We start from the raw sequence: 18,650 nt of genomic DNA, 5'->3' as shown, positions 1-18,650 counted from the left end.
ACAGGGTCTTACTATGTTGCCCAGGTTGGCCTTGAACTCTTGGGCTCAACTGTTCAAGCCTTAGCCTCCTGAGTAGCTGGGACTGTGGGTTTAGGATTTGAATCCAGTGTTCACCCTTCCTCCTGAGCGGTGCTGTACCTTATGAACAGACTGTTTGCCGGGAATTGAGAGGATGCCATTTTCCTCATAAACCTTTGCCCCACAAGCATGGGTGGACAGCCAGCTGGGTGCTTTCCTTGGGTGTATTTGACAAACTATAGGGGCTAGTGGACCAATTCTTTTGTAGTTGGTTACAAAAGAAAAGATATAGCTTTCCCTCAGAAGAATTCATTCTCCATGAGATTGAGGTTCAGAAAATCTATTACATAAATCCCAAGCCCTGAGGCCTCCAAATCAGTGGCGGCTCCGCTGCTCCTCTCTCTCCCCTGACCTGGCTCCGCTGCTCCTCTCTCTCCCCTGACCCCCACCATCTTTTCAAATCATAGCATTTTGGGACAAGTGTCCCAGGGAAGGCCTCTGTCAGTGTTTAGCTTACATTTCTTGAGTGTAACTTTTAAACACAATTTTCCCCCCAGGGATAAGGCAACCAGAAAACCATAGTGGATCAGCGTGCAGGAATGCGTAAAGGTGGCTCTGTGTGTGCGTGCGTGTGTGTGTGCGCATGTGCGTGTGTGTCTGCATCCGTGTGTGTGCGCATGTGCGTGTGTGTCTGCATCCGTGTGTGTGCGCGCATGTGCATGTGTCTGCATCCGTGTGTGTGTGCGCATGTGCATGTATGAATGTGCGTGTCTGCATCCGTGTGTGCGCATGTGCGTGTCTGCATCCGTGTGTGTGCATGTGTGTGTGCGCGCGTGCATGTGTTTGCATCCGTATGTGTGTGCATGTGTGTGCATCCGTGTGTGTGCGCATGTGCATGTGTGTCTGCATCCGTGTGTGTGCACATGTGCATGTGTGTGTGAATGTGCGTGTCTGCATCCGTGTGTGCGCATGTGCGTGTGTCTGCATCCGTGTGTGTATGCATGTGTGTGTGCGCGCATGTGCATGTGTCTGCATCCGTGTGTGTATGCATGTGTCTGTATCCGTGCGTGTGCGTGCATGTGCGTCTCTGCATCCGTGCGTGTGCGCATGTGCGTGTCTGCATCCGTGTGTGCACATGTGCATGTGTGCACATGTGCGTGCGTCTGCATCCATATGTGTGTGCGCGTGTGCCTGTGTGCATACGTGCATGTCTGCATCCGTGTATGTGTGCGTGTGTCTGCATCCGTGTGTGTGCGCATGTGCGTGTCTGCATCCGTGTGTGTGTGCACGTGTGTGTCTGCATCCGTGCGTGTGTGCGCATGTGCGTGTCTGCATCCGTGTGTGTGCGCATGTGTGTGCATGTGTGTGTCTGCATGTGTGTGTCTGCCTCCGTGTGTGTGTGCATGTGTGTCTGCATCTGTGTGTGTGCGCATGTGCGTGTGTCTGCATCCGTGTGTGTGCGCATGTGCATGTGTGCACATGTGCGTGTCTGCATCCATATGTGTGTGTGCATGTGCGTGTGTGTGCATATGTGCGTCTGCATCCGTGTGTGTGTGCGTGTGTCTGCATCCGTGTGTGTGCGCATGTGCGTGTGTCTGCATCTGTGTGTGTGTGCCCATGTGCATGTGTGCGCCTGCATCCGTGTGTGTGTGTGCTTGTGCATGTGTGTGTGCGCGCGTGTGTGTGTCTGCATCTGTGTGTGTGTTTTCCTCCAGAGCATTTTAAAGGCCTCAGCTATTATTAACATTGAATTGATTATCTATATTTAGGATAAGCCCACTAAGGATGATTTGGGATGAGCTGTGAATCTGTGGTGTATATATAGATAGCTGCACACGCGTATAGTGCGTATTTATGTCTGCACATACTCCTGGGCGTTGACATCTGCCTGTGGAATGCAGACATCTCTGTGCAGGGTTGTGGCCTATCGCCTCTTGATTGGCAATTGAAGTGTCCCTTGTCCCCCTGTTAATAATAACTTATTTGGGGCTACATTGAATTGGGGATATGCAGTAGTGATTTATCTAGATATCGTTATAAAGACACAGGGCTGGTTGTAATAGGCTAATCAGAACAAGTGTATTCAAAATGGCGAGTTTCAAACATGCTGTTTAGGAGGCTTCACACTTATTTTCAGTGTTCAGAACATTGTTGAACCTCTGCTTTTGGCATTGTGGTCACAGCTAGTCCATGAGCCTTATGAGAAAATTATGCTTGCCATTTGGTGCCCACTGTGAGTTTCTAACCAAGAACAAAATTTCCAAGCTCAATCACCTGCCTTATTCGTGACTCTTGGCTCCAAGTGGTTGTTAGCTGTTTCCAAAAAGCAAATGTGCTTTAGGGGATGAACATTATGCTGTTGGCTCTGGGGGCTAACCCATTAGGGGAGTTCCAGAAATATTTTGAATGACAGCATCATGGGAATACCAAGGGTCTCCCCTGGGGACTGCTTTGAAGAGGGGCACGTGCAGGTTGGTCATGTCTTTGTGTGAGTTCTGGGGTTCGAAAATAACTGACGTATACCGGTTGTGTGTGTGTTGCCCGCACAGCTAAGTTTAGACACCGAGCTTTGCAGACCTCTGAGAGCCTACTTTTGCTTTTCAGTTGTCTTTCATTTTGTACCCGTTTGGTATTGCCTTGCTTGAGTCCTTGTGGAAACAGACCTTGACTTCATTTCTTAAGTCTTTTTTACTTTCTACTGTTATGGAAAGGAAAAATATATATTTTATTTAGAAGGCAACAGGTGTACTTATGTTCTTCTCGTATATAGTGGGTAGTGGAAATATTTTAATTGCCTTCTTTTGTCTACTTTAACCTCATGATCATTGCATTTGTTTGCTAGTCTCTCAGCATGCGCGGTTTTGAATATGACCTGCACACAGAGCAGATGTGATACAGAAACCAAACCCCCAAACCACACTGTCAGGGGACTCTAAAAATGTGAAAACACCTGGTTTTGGTTTCTTAGTCATTCTGTTTATTTGGTGAACTCTGTAGCTCCAAACGTACGGCTTTGACCACTTAATGAAAGCATGTGGATAGTGACGTGAGGATGACCTGAAGATATGACTCCCTGTCCTTTGGACTAAATGGCCCTTAAACCAGTCACATGCCTGGCTCAACTTTAAAAAGAAGTAAAGACATTGTCATCAGGTCTATACAATGTCAAGAATATTACCTGGCCTGGATTTAGATGGAAATGAATTAAGTGCAAGTACTGATAGGTACTTTCTGGGGGTTAATTTTATTATTTTCTTCTCTTTAATTTTGATGGAGACATGGAGACAGCAGAGGGAGAGACACCAATTCTTAAGCATGTTGTGTGCTGGTGTGTTGCAAAACATTGCTGCAAGAGCCCTTCTGACCTGATCTGTGGTCGTACTGCACTTGTGACAAACTGGCATGTCCACTTGTCACCAGTGGCATGTTAATGTTACTTAAAGCAAGGAAAATATAATTGAGTTCTCCCTAAATCTACCTGTGGCATGAAAAATCTCTCAGGTTGCATCATGTCCAGAAAGAACTATGGTGGGGCCTAATGGGAGTAATTCCCTGACCCCAGGTATTTGGAGGAGGTGGGCAGCACTTCTCATTAGAGTGATTTGGAACCAAGGCAGCACATTTTCCTGCTGTTCCTGAACACTCTGAAGTTTTGCAGGTCCTTGGAGGAATAAAAGCCACAGTCTTGGAACTTCCCACTTTGTTTTGGCCTGAGTCCTTCTTATGAATTCAGCAACCAAAATGGAGTCACAGGGACGGGTGGGACCTGCCATGAAGGTCCCACCTGCATTACCCCCATGGCAGACTAGGGTCCGGTCTGTCTGGGAATGTGGTCTTTCTCTCTGAGAACCCAGCGGTGTGGTTAGTAACTCAGGATTGTGGCCCTGTGGTTACTGTGCACTAATCAGCCCTCTGAACACTGGAAGAGCACACCGTGGTGTCTGTACCACTGGCTGTTTTCAAGAGTGTTGTTCTCGTCCACCAAACAGACCACAGCCCTGCACTCAGATTTTGCTTTATTTGTTGATGAAGTTGGAAAGACTCCATGTGACCTGTAACCTGGTCTCTGCTAAGCGGTTGTTCTCTATTCTTGTCAAACGTGAAGGCTTCCCAAGCCTGGTTATGCATTGTTGGCTGCCAAAGAGGGCCAAGTGTTTGAAAGTGAATACCAGATTGGAGAATTCATAAATGAAGATGCAATAACCCATCACGCAGTTAGAGTGCAGGATCCCTTTCCCAAACTCAGAGTAACAGAGATGGGACTAAGGAAGTTGTACAGGCCAGAGAAGGGAGGGGGCTGTGGGGAGAAAGAAGGAATAGCTGGTTAGAATGTCCCTGTGTTTCTCAAGTTCTGCAGTTTCCTAGCGACCCCTCCCTAAGGAGCGTTGCAAGGCCTGGCTGGTGTTTGACAGAGTCACATATTTTAAATTAAAGGCAGAGTGAATAAGGAGAGATGAAAGGTTTACTGCGTTTGGATCGTGAGTCTTTCAGCCAAGATCGTGTCTTAAATTTTGTATCTTGTAATTACCGCATCTGTGGGATTTCGTCAACAATGCTGACAGAATCCGAAGTTGTACAAAGGGAATAGTGGGAGTTTCTCATCAGAGGTCGCAGATTTTGATGGGTAAGGGTGCTGCTTGCTTCCAGGGGTTTTAGGAGCTGCCTTCAGGCAGCGAGAAACTGTGTGAAGGTAGGAAGGAGAACAGGCGACTTCAGCTTAGATGAAAAATTGTGAGCACTTTCCAATAGTGACATCCGGTATTCTGTTTAAGTGAAAAGCTGAACTCTTTTAAAACTCTTGCCATGCCTCGTGTCATCATTTCTTCAGGATTGGAATGTGTGCCACTCCTAGAAAGGATTATTGGCAGAGTTTTAGTGTCTCTCTCCTGTCTTTCTTTTCCTCTCTTCATTCCATGTGAATATACGAAGGAAGGTGGCTCCCCGCCCAGTGCTCAGAGGTTGGGTGGAGGCAGCACACAGACAGGTAGTGACCCTTCAAGCATGGAGAGGCGCTGTGCAGAGGACGGGTGTGGGGGCTACAGCCAAAGAGGAGCGAGGAGCAGGGAGGCCTTTCGGTACAGAGATCCTGAGCCACACTTAAAGAATGATGAGGTTCCCTAGATGAGTGTATGGGGGCAGCCCCAGCAGAGCTGCGGAGATGGCAATGGGAACTTCTCAGAGCAGGGATGTGGGGGTGCTGTGCTAGGAGAGGGCTGTAGGAACACCCAGAGGAGAGACACAGGCAGGGCCAGATCATGGGGGGCAGGCACCCCTCTGCAGAATGTGGAAAGGGCCTGGTGATGAGTATAGTTGAGGAGAGAGGGCAGCCATGCACTTTTTGGGGCCTGCTGGGGTGCTCCGAGAGGGAGGGATGGAAGGTTGCAAGCCTGGATTCTTGAGACCTGGAAACCAGGGAACAGAGTGACCTTTGTTTTATAAGGGGGTTGCAGTTGAGGACTAATGGATGCTGATGCCTCAAGAGGGCTTGGGGTGTGGGAAGAGAGGCCCCCACCTCCATCCTACCTTGCAGGTAGAAACATGAGCGGGAATGAGAGTGGTTCAGAAGGCCATCCTCCCGCAGGCAGCCTCACTCACGCGCCTCAGTCTCTCCTTGGGAAAGTGTGTGCATGGGATTGTAATATCACATCTATGGGAAATGTCAATGTTGACAAAAGTCTAAAGTTGTACAAAGGGATAGTGGGAGTTTCTCATCAGAGGTCGTAGATTTTGGTGGGTAAGAGTGTTCCAGCCCGTATAACCCCACGTGCACACTTTCCTGAGGAGAGACTGAGGCACGTCAAGGAGTGACTGCACCCAGCGCGGGTTCAGCAGTGGCCAGGACGATCGTCCCCTTCAGGATTTGGAGTGAGGAGAAAAGGATTTGTGGGACTGACACTTCTTTTCAGACCTAAACCATTCCTGTAAAATTGCAACCTAATTGCTCAGTCTGGCGGTTTCCTCTTCCTGGTGCAGGGTGAATGGAGGTGGGGGGAGCGCCCCCCCTTTTTTTAGATAGATGTTAATATTTTGCACTGCTTTTAGCGCCTGGGAAAAACCCATTAAACAAATGTCCTGCCTCCCATTGCTGCCTGAGGCAGGGGTGTGTGACCAACACACCCCTACTTTATTCAGAAACAGGGACTTTGTAGCGACCCTAAATCTGTGAGCCCTGCCTGAGCTGGTGCTACGTGATAAACTGATACCGCCTCCTTCATCTCTGCGGAAGACTCTCTTAATAGTATAGTTTGATTTAAAATTCATTTTGAAGAGTTTTTTTTTTTTTTTTTTGAGGTGGAGTCTCACACTCTCGCCAGGCAGGAGTGCAGTGGTGCAATCTTGCCTCACTGCAACCTCCGCCAACTGGGTTCAAGTGATTCTCCTGCCTCAGTCTCCTGAGCAGCTGGGACTACAGGCGTGCGGCACCATGCCCAGCTAATTTTTGTATTTTTAGTAGAGACGAGGTTTCACCGTGTTAGCCAGGATGGTTTCGATCTCTTGACCTCATGATCCACCCGCCTCGGCCTCCCAAAGTGCTGGGATTACAGGCATGAGCCACTGTGCCCGGCCGAGGGATTTGTATTTAATTTTAAAGAACTGGATCTATGTGAGCCCCTTGCGGTGGTGCTTGCTGTAATCCTCCTCAGTGATCCGCTCCCATGGTCAGTTCATCAGACACTTCTGGGTGTGTGAACTCTTTTGAGGTGTGAATTGTTGCGCTGTAACTCATTCCTCATCACCATGGTATTGCTGATGTGGCATGTAAGATGGGATGTCTTACAGGCCAAGACAGAGCCTCCCCTCAGTCCTTGCTGTGAAGCCAGCCGCCATGGCCCTTGGCGCCCTCTGAGGAGCCATCTATCCCAGCGGCCTGGGCTGTGCGGGGGATGCAGGCACAGACTGACAGGGACGATTCGTCCCAGATGCAGCTTTGCTTTCCTTCTCTGGAGTTTCTCATCACCAGCTGGGTGACTGTAGGAAGGGTGTTGGAATCCTTGACAATGCCCATGAGGAATGATCAGGCCCCGGAAGGCCTCTTAGGACCCTTCTGGCCATCTGGGTCTATCTGTCCTGTAGCATAGCCTCCCTGTCACTGTCACACCCCAATCACCATGTGCAAGTACTTCTAAAGGCAAGTGCGCTGGAGAATGTGTGTGGGGTTATGGAGGAAAACAGGACCTTCGCTTGTCATGGTGTTTACAAGGGTAGGTGTGTGTTCTCTAATGTTATATGGATTTTGTGGCCCTGAAACCGTCAGCCACTTGGAGTTTTTGTGGGGGGCTCTGCCTCTTCCCTGAAGCTGTGTTCTGTGGAGGCCACAGAGCCCAGCGTCTGCATGGCTGCTTATTAAATACAGTGGGCCTCTTGGGTCTTGTGCACCAGGAATGGAGCCACTGGCTTCTGGGTTGCCTCTGGAGTTGCTGGGTTTTGGATAGGGAGGTAAGGGACAAGGTGAAGCAGGAATGATCTTAGAGAAGGGACTTTCATAAGGGTGTGTGTGGGTGGCGGGGTTGGGGGGAGGTGGGCTTTCCTTTTTTCCCCCAAGCTGGTCTCTCCTGAGTGTCACAGGGGCCTGAGTGTTGGCTGGGAGGTATCTGTCTTCAGGTCCTTCCTTGCTCCAGTCTCCTCTCCTCTTGGAAGTTCCTTTTTCTGCCAGAGCGTCAGCTCAGGACAGGCTTCCTGAGCCCCCATCTTCCTATATGTGAGGTACCCCGAGCCCCATCCAGGGCACCTGCACTTTCTGGTTCAGGACCGTCTCTTGCCTCAGCACTGCTGAGAGCAGCTCAGCCTGGCACTTTCTGGATGTTTGAGTCAGTGGAGAGGGTTTTCTGGATTATCAGCAATACTTCCGCCAGCTCCTTCTTCCTGAAGCCCCCGCGACACTTGTGAAGCACACACCCTGCTTTTACTCAGTGGCCAAATGCTGCTGCTAGCGATGCATCAGTCATTCGGTGTATTTTGGGCTCTCTCATAATTTTATGATGAGTTTGCTGTTCGTTTGTAGTCTGTTTCTAATCTGGCTCATTAGGAATTAGCAAAACTTGTCTCTTGCTCAAAATAGATCGTGTTGCCAGGATTCAAAGCCAAATTCTGACTGCAGATATGCTGTGAATTTTTCTGTTTCTTAAGACTTTTTTCTTTCCTGTCCCATAACCTGTTAGTTACTGGTGTAGAAAATGCACACATTTAACTCTTTATTATTTTATTTTTTAGAGATGAGGTCTTGCTCTGTCACCCAGGCTAGAGTGCAGAGGCGTGATCGTGGCTCCCTGAGGCTTCAAACTCCTGGGCTCAAGCGATCCTCCTTCCTCAGTCTCCCACACAGCTGGAACTATAGGTGTGTGCCACCATGCCTGGCTAACTTTTTAATGTTTTGTAGAGATGGGGTCTTGCTGTATTAGCCAGGCTGGTCTCGAGCTTCTGACCTCAAGTGATCTTCCCCCCTCGGCCTACCAAAGTCCTGGAATTACAGAAGTGAGCCACTGCACCTGGCCCGCAAATTTAAGTCTTTCGAGAGGAAACAGTACACCTAAGGGTCCTTACTTTTTTTTTCCCCCAGAATTCTGTCATTAAAAAAAATAAGTTCAGCGTTCGTTTTAGACTCAGGGTGCATGTGCAGGTTTGTTCATGCGTATTTTGCATGCTGCTGGGGGTTGGCCGAGTGTCCTTCTGCTGTGACTGGTTGCCCTGACACTGAAGAGGCTGCTGAGTTCTGTTAGTCACTCAGCATCAGTGCACTGGATCTGAAAGGACCACAGGTTGTCCCCAAGCCAAGCTCCCGGCTCCACAGAGCAGGCATTGCTTCTGCAGCTTCCTGTGGACAGGCTTCACCCATCTGCTGAAGTACACTGAATGGGCACAATGGCAGAATTACTGCCTAGAGATCTGCATGACCTCCATATTCTTACTTGTCGAACGTGGAGTCCAAATCAACCATCCCTGCAGTCCTCTCTTGTCTCTGAAGCTTTGAGTGAGCCGATGCCCATCACTGTGGAACTTTCTAGTCCTGATACCTCTTGCACATGAAAATCTCTCTGCTATTTGAAGACCTTTCTCATGCTGCCTTCTACTACCATCCCTATCTTTCTTCTGTAAGCTAAACCTCTCTGATTGCTTCACCTACCCTACTCCACTGCCCCAGCCATCATAGCCTGGCTCATAATAGCCACCCAGTGGTTTAGGAGAAGCACTTAGCATGGGGTCTGGCACTTAGAAACCACTCATTAGATGCTTGTTTCTGGACACTGCTGGGTACTGGCAGATGTTAAGGACTCCCTGTGCTCGGCAGGTTGTGAAGGGTTTGGGAGCCTGGTGTTTACCCCCACTGTTGGGTGAGGTGCTTCAAGGAACACCAGTTTGACACAGAGGCAGTTTGGGGTTTACTAGGGAGTCAGCCAGTGTGAGTCACATGGTATCGGGAACACCGGGGGTCGGGGGCTGACCCCTGTGTCTCGCCTGAGTAGGACGCTGCCATGCAGGAGCAGAAGGACAAGCAGCCCGGAGCTGCTGCCTGGCTGTGCCCGCAGTAGGATTTCTGCCGATCAAGAGTCTGGAATTTACACTCCAGCAGGTTTGGAAGTTGCTCCTGTGTGTTCAGTCAAGCTTGGCTGACCATGGCTAAACCCCTTAATGAGTTTGTGGGACACCAGCGAAGCTGCAAACTGGGTCAGGATGGAAGCTGAGTGGGGTAGGCAGGGTCTCAAATGGGAAAGCAGTGGGAGGGCTGGCCTACACCCGCGACTGCCCTGCGTCTCATGGGAGCAGAAAGGTGGAGGCTGAGCCTGAGACGGGGTAGGAACCCTTCTTAGGAGCCTGCCAGGCACCCTCCAATATAAAAATTTAAAAATTTTAGGTATTAAAAAAATTCTAGGCATCTAGCTAGGATTGAAAAAGAAATCAACAACCTAATAAACAAGATAGTTTAAAATGGTATCTAAAAAGCTAGTCACAAAATGTTTTGTTTTTTATAAAAATTAAATACCTTAACATATGTCCCTGAGTCGTTTTTTAGAAACCTGGACTCCCACCAAATAATAAATGCTGTCTGCGGCACATAGACCTCAGGTAACGGAAAACTGAGGACAAAACTTTGACCGCCAGTTTTTTTTTTTAAATTTCTTTGAGAAGCCTGGAGGAAGACACTTCCACAGGCCAGATGCTAACATTCATTTCTGCTGATCCCAAATTTCTAGACAAAGCTTTGCCTCCTTAACCAATAGCAAATCAAAAAACCTTTGAATCCACCTTTGACCCGTGGGCCCTGCTTTGAGACATCCCACCTTTCTAGGTCGTCCCACGCAGAGCTTTCATGTATTGACTTATGACTTTGTCTGTAGCCTCTGCCTCTCTGCCTTTAAAAACTCTTACCTGTAAGCCATCTGGGAGTTAGGTCTTAAGCACTAGTCGCCCAGTTCTCCTTTCTTGGCACCCTGTAATTAAAACCTCACCTGGGCCACAGAGCGAGACTCCGTCAAAACAAACAAACAAACAAACAAACAAAAAACAACCCCCCCAAAAGACTTCGCACTGTCTCGCTGCTATCCTGATGTCAGCGTTTCGCTCCACTGCACCAGGCAAGTGGACCGAAGTTTGGTTTGGTAACAAGCCCTGGAGAGATAAGGCAGGGGCTTGGCTGGTCCAGGTGTGGGGTCCTGTTGGAGGCCGCAAGAGTGAGGGTGGTGATCAACTCAGTATACCACTGGAGGCTATCTAAGTAAGTAACAAACTGTTTCTCGTAAATGCAGAATGTAGGCAAACTGACAAACTGCGTCTGCCACGCAGAAGGGATGCTGAGGGCAGTTACAACCTAGGCGCAAGTGTTTCTTATAATCAGGCATAATTGAAGCCTGCTAGTAACAAAATGAACCTGTGGTCAATTAAGCAGCTGACCAATGGTTACCTCCTTCCTGCTCTTGTTACCCAATAAATACAAAGCGCTGTAGAAGCTTAGGGGGCTGCCTTTGCTCACTAGAAGCAGGGAGCCTTTTTCCTCTTCTTCTTCTCTCTTCTTCCCCATGCTAGCCTTTCCTTAAAATAGTTACTTTTGTTTTTTGTTATTTCTGCATTCGTCCCTTCATTCAGTCTCGTAATGACGGTCTCAAGTAGCAGTAACAGTAGTAACTGCTGTAATGACGGTCTTAAGTAGTAACTGTGGCAGTCAGCAAGAAGGTCCTGGGGGGTAACTCTCTTCTGGTTTTCACTGCCCCAAAATAGACAGGGGTAGGGGAGACCAAAACATGCAGCCTGAGAACTGTTAAATCACCTGGATTTCCTAGGGGAAGAACACACCAGACTCGTTTGCTGTCCAGGGGCCTGGTGGCCATCTCTCCAGCTGATACTGGGAGCCTCACGGTGGGATGAGGCTGCCTTCCATCATAGCTCCTTAAACCCTGGGAAAGCCCACAGAGGCTGAGTCCTGCACCCCCTCCAGTTGGCTCTGTCTCTTCCTCTGGTTTTCCTGCAGGGCTGGGCCTTGCTGAGAATGTGAGATTGGGAGCCATGAGGAAGGGACTGTACTAGAGCGGTGACATGCACACTGCCTTGGAGCTTGCTTGGAAGGAAGTGGAAGATAGTGGTACATAAACGGAAAAGGCGATCTATGCATTTCTTGAAGCAGGTACAAACCAGTGGTTGAAAGAATTAAACCAGCCATTTTAAAAAATGTGACCATTTTGTTGCAAAATAAAGGACTGCTATATTGGTTGTTTCTCTTCTTTCTAAATTCCTCTAAGAATATCCAAGTGTCTATTGTGCTTTCTTTTGCCCTGGAATTGTGTTTCTTGAGCGTGGGATGAGAGGGTAAGATTCTTCCTCTGTCATCCTCCACCCTGTTATAGAACTGATGCATATTAATTATAAAAATACAGCAGAACATAAGGAAGCAGGAAGAAGGAACACATAATTCATGCCGCGTAAGCATCCCCACCACGGTGCCTTCTAAGCTTTATTCTGTTTGGTTGTTTAATATACTCATGGTAACAATATGTCGCAGTTTGGTATTTTTTCTCTGCCTTGAAAATTTTAACACTATATTGTATTTTTACATGATCTAGAAATCTTTTATTAACATTGTATGGGTGTGTCCAATCTACCTAGCTAATTTGGTCTTTTAACTTATGATGAACTTTTTTGTGTAAACCTTTGCAATACGTTCTTCACTATTTCCTTAGAATAGATTTCTAAAAGCAGAATTACAGGGTCAGAGAGTTTGAACACTTTTAAGGCTTTTGATAGACGTTCTCAACTCCTTTCCAGAAAGGTTGTACCAGTTTACACTCAGACCAGAAGACTCTTTTGTACCTTTGCCACATTGTTAACATTTGCAGATAAAATCTTTGTTTATTGCCTAGGTGGTAGTTGACATTTCTATTTTGATTTCTTCTTTTTTTTTTGAGACAGTGTCTCACTCTGTCGCCCAGGCTGGAGGCTGGAGTGCAGTGGCACGATCTCAGCTCACTGTAACCTCCACCTCCCTGGTTCAAGCGATTCTCCTGCCTCAGCCTCCCGATTAGCTGCGATTATAGGCATGCACCACTACGCCCGGCTAATTTTTTTGTGTTTTTGGTAGAGGCAGGGTTTCTCCATGTTGGTCAGGCTGGTCTCGAACTTCTGACCTCAGGTGATCCGCCTGCCTTGGCCTCCCAAAGTGCTGGGATTATAGGCATGAGCCACCATGCCCAGCCTCAATTTTGATTTCTTTAGTTCTCCTGAATTGAAAAGTGTCTCATGTATGTTATCTGATCCCATAGCCTGCTTTTCGCATACTTTGTATTAACTATTTAATAAGTATTACAAATTGCAACCCTTTCTTTAATTTTAGGTGATATTTTCCCCACACTTTTCCTTTTGTTTTTAAAATAGAGAGGAGACTTAACTTTATGTAGTTAAATTCTCATTCTTTTGCTTTCTGGTTTCCTCCATTTCTTTTAAGCTTAGAAATGCTTGTCTCATCCAGAAATCAGGTAAGTAATACTTAATTACATATTACTCTGATACTTGGTTGTTTTGCTTGATTTGATATTTAACTCTTCGTCTACCTGAATCTGTTTTTGTTTTTTTTTTTGGTGGAGTCTCGCTCTGTTGCCAGGCTGGAATGCAGTGGTGCCATCTCGGCTCACTGCAAGCTCCGCTTCCCGAGTTCACTCCATTCTCCTGCCTCAGCCTCCCGAATAGCTGGGATTACAAGTGCCTGCCACCATGCCCAGCTAATTTTTGTATTTTTAGTAGAGACAGGGTTTCACCGTGTTAGCCAGGATGGTCTCAATCTCCTGACCTCGTGATCCACCCACCTCGGCCTCCCAAAGTGCTGGGATTACACGCATGAGCCAGTGTGCCTGGCCTTTTTGGTATTTTTGAGAAGTGCAGCTCTAAGTTGGTTTTATCCCCTTCTCCCGGTTTCTAACCAGTTGTTCAGGTGAGACAGCCATTTGTTATTTCTTTGTTTTCAGAGAAGCTGTATCTATCTACCTGTTGTCTGTCCCTCTCAATCCTCCCTTCATTCTGGGCTGGGCCCAGGAAGAGGGCATCCAACCCAGACCTGGTGGAGAGGAGCAGCTTTGTTTAAGGCCAGTAGTGCTCGGTATTTATAAACTCCTTCTGTATCAGCTCACGAGACATCTCACAGTTGTACTCTTTGCCTGCCTGGCTGTGTGACTGAGAGGAGCTGGGCGTGGGGTGGGACAGCAGTGAGCAGGCGAGGTGTCAGGGCAAGCCCACCAGCATCGCTCCCGTGTCGTCTGCACTTCAGTATTGGATTCCTCCCCGTGGACCTGGTGCTCAGAAAATCCAAGGCCAGTCTTGGTGCTACCACTTGCTTAGACAAATCACTGAGTCATCTGTGTCAGTCAGTTTCACCGCTGTATTTGAGTATGATCAGTGTGAACTAAAAACCCGTTTGGCCTGCCTGTTGTGAAGCTTAAATGAGACAAAGTATCTGAGAGTGTTTCAAATCATCTAAAGCATTGCGCTCATATAATTTCAAGGCAATATTAATGTATTAATTTGAGCCTTTAGGTGCTAAGGATTGTAAGATGCACCATCATTTTATCAATTTTAAGATGCATTCCCCATTTCAGAGACGCCGGAACAGGAAAGGCCGTGCATCCTGGAATTGGTGTTTGGTCCTGACTCTCATGGGGGGTGAGAAATGGTAGAGACAGTGTCCTAGACTCAGGGGTGGGGTTGCAAGGGGTGTAGAGGAAGATAGTCATGGATGCCCATATTTTATTCTCTGATGATACAGAATCTTCATTTTGGCCTGATTCCTACAGCTCTATTTTCTCTTTGTAATTCCACTTTGTGATGCAGGTTTTAGAAGAGAAACCATTTCTTCATCTCATTTCCATTGTGCTAACAGAGAAACTGCATTCAGTTGAGGTGCTTTTTACTTTTCTTTCAGTGGATTGTCAGGCATGAGCCACGGAAGCCGTCAGAATCAGGTTTCTGCGTGGAAATCACACGGTGGGGAGTTGGAGGCACAAAATGATCTTCATGATGTACACATCTTCCTGCTCCCTTGTGGAGCTGAGAGTGGGGGCCCTTTGCAGTCTGGCAGGCTTGGCTCTGGATTTGAATTCAGTCTCTGCCATTTACCACTTGGGGGATCTCAGATGAATGCTTTTTCCCCTTCCCCTTTCCCTTTCCTTGAGACATAGTCTCCCTGTGTCACCCAGGCTGGAGTGCAGTGGTGTGGCAGCCTTGACCTCCTGGGTTCAAGCAGTCCTCTTGCCTCAGCCTCCTAAGTAGCTGGGACTACAGGTGTGCACCACCATGCCTGGCTGATTTTTTCATTTTTTTTATAGATGGGGATCTCACTCTGTTGCCCAGGCTGGTCTTGAACTCCTGGTCTCAAGCGAGCCCCCCACCTCCGCCTCCCAAAGTGTTAGGATTACAGGCATGAACTGCTGGACCTGGCCAAGTGCTCTCTTTCTGAGCCTTAGTTTTCTCTTCTGTAAAGCGAGGATAAAAGGATATATTCTGGAGCGTTGTCAGAAGAATTGAATGAGCTGCATGTGTGAAGCCCTAGCAGAGTTTCCTGGGTTTACAGGAGGCATTCCGTCAACATCACCTCCTTCCCGTCCCTCTCAGGAGCTGGAGGGTGGCGCAGTAGAGGAAATTTAGTTTTTCACTCTTCTGGGGGTTGGTCAGGTAACTACAATCGAAGCTGCACACGTCGTTTTAGTGCCACATTGATTGGGACGTGCCTGATCATTTGCTTCTGGTCTGACTGTCCCAGATCACCGTCAGCACATGTCTGGCACCAGCCGTGCTCCGGTAACCCTGCCATAGATCTCCAGTAGAGAGTGGAGCCTGTGCCTGGTTGCCTGAGTTGTTGAATTGTACTCTTTAGACATCGAACCTAGTGTTTCAAAGCACACATTCGTCCATGAGGCCTGTCTGCCCCGATTTCTCTCCCGGATGTGAGTTCCAGCACACGCATGCACCCCCTCACTGCCCCCCATCCAGAGCCACAGACTGCCCTGTCGGAATACGTCCAGCCCTAATGAGGGAGGCGTTGTCTTCAGATCACACACTCCACGGCGGCTCTGCTCTGCCCCTTCTGAAGCGCTGGGTGTGAGAGAGGACTTCAGAAATAACAGGGGCAGCGTTCCGCTTTGATGCTATTATTAGAATTTTCCAAACACCGCAGGTTTGTAACTTCACAGGGACTTGGAGAGAGGCGAGTGGGAAGAGGTTGCTGCTAGTGCCATTGTACGGAAAGCTCAATGGCATTTATCTGGTCCAAGGTCATTCAACAAGAACAGGTTGAAATAACCCTCAGACCGAAGAGCCAGCTGTCTGTGCATTTCGCTTTTCCCACAGTTCAGCCGGGACTCTGCTTCACGGATGCTTTCACCACACGCGCAGTGAAGCCAGACACGTAGGCCCTGCCTGGTTGGGGGCGAGAGCATTTTTCCGTAGTCGGTGGGCTGTTCCGAAGCTAACAGACCATTTCCTTGAACCAAAAGTCTGATTCTTTCCTGCTGGAGCTCCTGTTTTCACACTCATTGCCTTGGGGAGTGGAGCTCAGGCGTGTGGACTGTTCCCACCCCCACCTCCCCCCAGTAAGCTTTGGGGGAGGCAAATAGTGCTTCTCATTGGAGCCTGAGTGGATGCAAGGAGGCACACATGCTTTGTGGAGAGGAATCGGTGACATGTCCTGCTACTCTGGAGCTCGAGCGTGGAGCTTCATGTAGGCTGGGGTGGGGTTGGTTCTGTGTGGCAGCCTGCACAGAGGTGGCACACGTGGCCGAAGCCACTTCTAATTCATGCTGTGTTTGGGCCAGATGTCCTGGGTGGTTGGGAGGGTCTGGCATGGAGGTACGCATGGTCAGAGAGCCTGCAGGCTGCAGTGGCTGACCTCTCTCCTCCTCACCTGGCATTGCTGAGTGGGTGCTTGCTGGGCGTTCTCAGCTGGGCAGCCAGCTGAGGCTGTCACAGCGACAAGGGAGGAATTATTTTCTCTTCAAGGGGTGGATGTGAATTACTTAATTATTTGCAGAAGGGTCGTTGCTTTTTACTTACATTCTCCTGGTTTCTCCCCAGTGGGAGCAGCAAGACCCCACTGCGACAGGCTCATCAGCGTCTTGTCACAGCTGTGGATGTTTGCCATGCTTTCTGGATGAGTTCAGCTCTAGATTGCAACCCGGTTTAGCTACACACATTGAAAAGGAGAAGAAAAAAGTACAGATAAGCTAGGATTTGGCTCAGGATTGATGTTGTATAGGGTTTGACTTTTATTATCTTTCACTCATGAAAATTGAAACATATTCTCCTTTGATTTCTGTTGACGTTATTGGAAATAGAGATTTCCTTCAAGTCTTTAAACAGCATTATTATAGTTTCCTAGGTTCTTAGTTTTGATTTGTTTTACAAGCAGTTATGCTTCATTCTAATTCTCCTGCATCCATTTTACCTTTTTCTCCTTGGATTTTGTTCAGTGATGACTTAATAGAAAAAACACCTTGCATGTCGTTGCGTGCGTCTTTTCCAGACCTCTGTATGTAGCCTCCTCTTCTTTCATCTGCCATTGCCCAAGTGTTACTGGAAAGGGGTCCTGATCCAGACCCCAAAGGAGGGTTCTTGGATCTTGTGCAAGAAAGAATTCAGGATGAGTCCATGGAGTAAAGTGAAAGCGAGTTTATTAAGAAAATAAACAGGGCCAAGCACGGTGGCCCAGAGCGCCTGTATTCCCAGCACCTTGGGAGGCCAAGGCGGATGGATCACCTGAGGTCAGGAGTTTGACACCAGCCTGGTCAACATGATGAAACCCTGTCTCTACTGAAAATACAAAAATTAGCCGGGCATGGTGGTATGGTGTGCGCCTGTAATCCCAGCTACTTGGGAGGCTAAGGCAGGAGAATCGCTTGAACCCAGGAGGCAGAGGTTGCAGTGAGCCGAGATCATGCCATTGCACTCCAGCCTGGGCGACACAGCAAGACTCTGTCTCAGAGAAACAAAAAACAAAACAAAACACAAAAGAATGGCCACTCCATGGGCAGAGCAGTGGCATGGGCAGCTTGACTGAGTATACTTATGGTTATTTCTTGATCATATGCTAAATAAAAGGTAGGCAATTTATGAGTTCCCTGAGAAAGGGGCAGAGATTTTCTTGGAACTGAAGGTTCCTCCCTCTTTTAGACCTTCTTGGGAAACTTCCTGATATTGCCGTGGCATTTGTAAACTGCCATGGCACTGGTGGGAGTGTCTTAGCTATTGTGTTATCATTAGCGTATAATGAGCAGTGAGGATGACCAGAAGTGGCTTTCGTTGCCATCTTGGTTTTGGTGGGTTTTGGCAGCTTCTTTACTGCATCATGTTTTATTTATCAGCGGGTTCTTTGTGACCTGTGTGTCTTGCTGACCTCCTGAATGCCTAACCTCCTGGGAATGCAGCCAGTAGGTCTCAGCCTCATTTTACCCTTTTCAAGATGGAGTCGCTCTGGTTGAAACACCTCTGACAAGAGCACTCAGTGTCGACCCTCACGGGGGTTATGGTATGAGGAAATCGACAAGAGCTTCTGGCTTTTTCTAGCTGCTACTTCCGGTTGACCATTGACAGTCACTTCACCTGGCTAAGGTCCCCTCACCTCACTGTTCGAACGGTATCTAATCCCATTTCAGAGACTTACATTTGAATGAAGACATGTAGATGAGAACATCAGGGTCCTCTTGCTAAATCTGAAGAATCCCGATGTTATCGTTGAAGCCAAGTGCTCCTTCCTGGCCACATGTGTCCCTTCGGATGAGAAGTCGATCCCTCTCCATGCCCTGCCACAACTTCCAGGCTGCATGGGACACACCAAGACCCCTCTTCTAGGCTAAGACAGCACAGTGCAGTCTGGAGTTCAGGGTCTCAGCCGCTGCGTTCAGCAATGCCTCGCTCCTTCCGCCCCAGGAAGGGAGGACGGGTATTCTGCAGCAAGGCTGCTGGCGCTGGGCCTGGAGGAGAGCCGCTCATACCCCACACGTGGGAAGCGTGGAAGCAGGTGTGAGAAAGAGCCATCTGAATCAAGGAAAACTGGGACATACACATCTTTGTTTGTTTGTTGTTGTTAGTTTTATTTTTTAATTTTTAATTTTATTCTTTTTTTTTTGGAGACACAGTCGCCGTTTGTTGCCCAAGCTAGAGTGCAG

At 48.1% G+C, this 18,650-nt stretch overlaps 1 protein-coding gene across 2 annotated transcripts in view; it reads left to right on the top strand.

Annotated features, from left to right (window-relative positions):
• Positions 1–18,650, top strand: part of LOC105499152 (polypeptide N-acetylgalactosaminyltransferase 2) — a 224,600-nt gene that overhangs the window by 55,136 nt on the left and 150,814 nt on the right. Inside the window, exon 1 of one of the 2 annotated variants that reach the window (XM_011771622.3) lies at positions 11,600–11,632. The exons of the other annotated variant lie outside the window; for it this stretch is intronic. Within the exon in view, the coding sequence (XP_011769924.1) occupies positions 11,615–11,632 (18 nt within the window). The 5' untranslated portion in view covers positions 11,600–11,614. Of the gene's footprint in view, positions 1–11,599; positions 11,633–18,650 lie in introns of those variants that run through there. 2 annotated transcript variants of the gene reach the window in all.

This window comes from Macaca nemestrina, chromosome 1 (assembly GCF_043159975.1).
Source record: "Macaca nemestrina isolate mMacNem1 chromosome 1, mMacNem.hap1, whole genome shotgun sequence".
Taxonomy (NCBI): Eukaryota; Metazoa; Chordata; class Mammalia; order Primates; family Cercopithecidae; genus Macaca; species Macaca nemestrina.
Note: the sequence above shows the minus strand (reverse complement) of the source record. Positions and strands in the feature narration are given on the sequence as shown.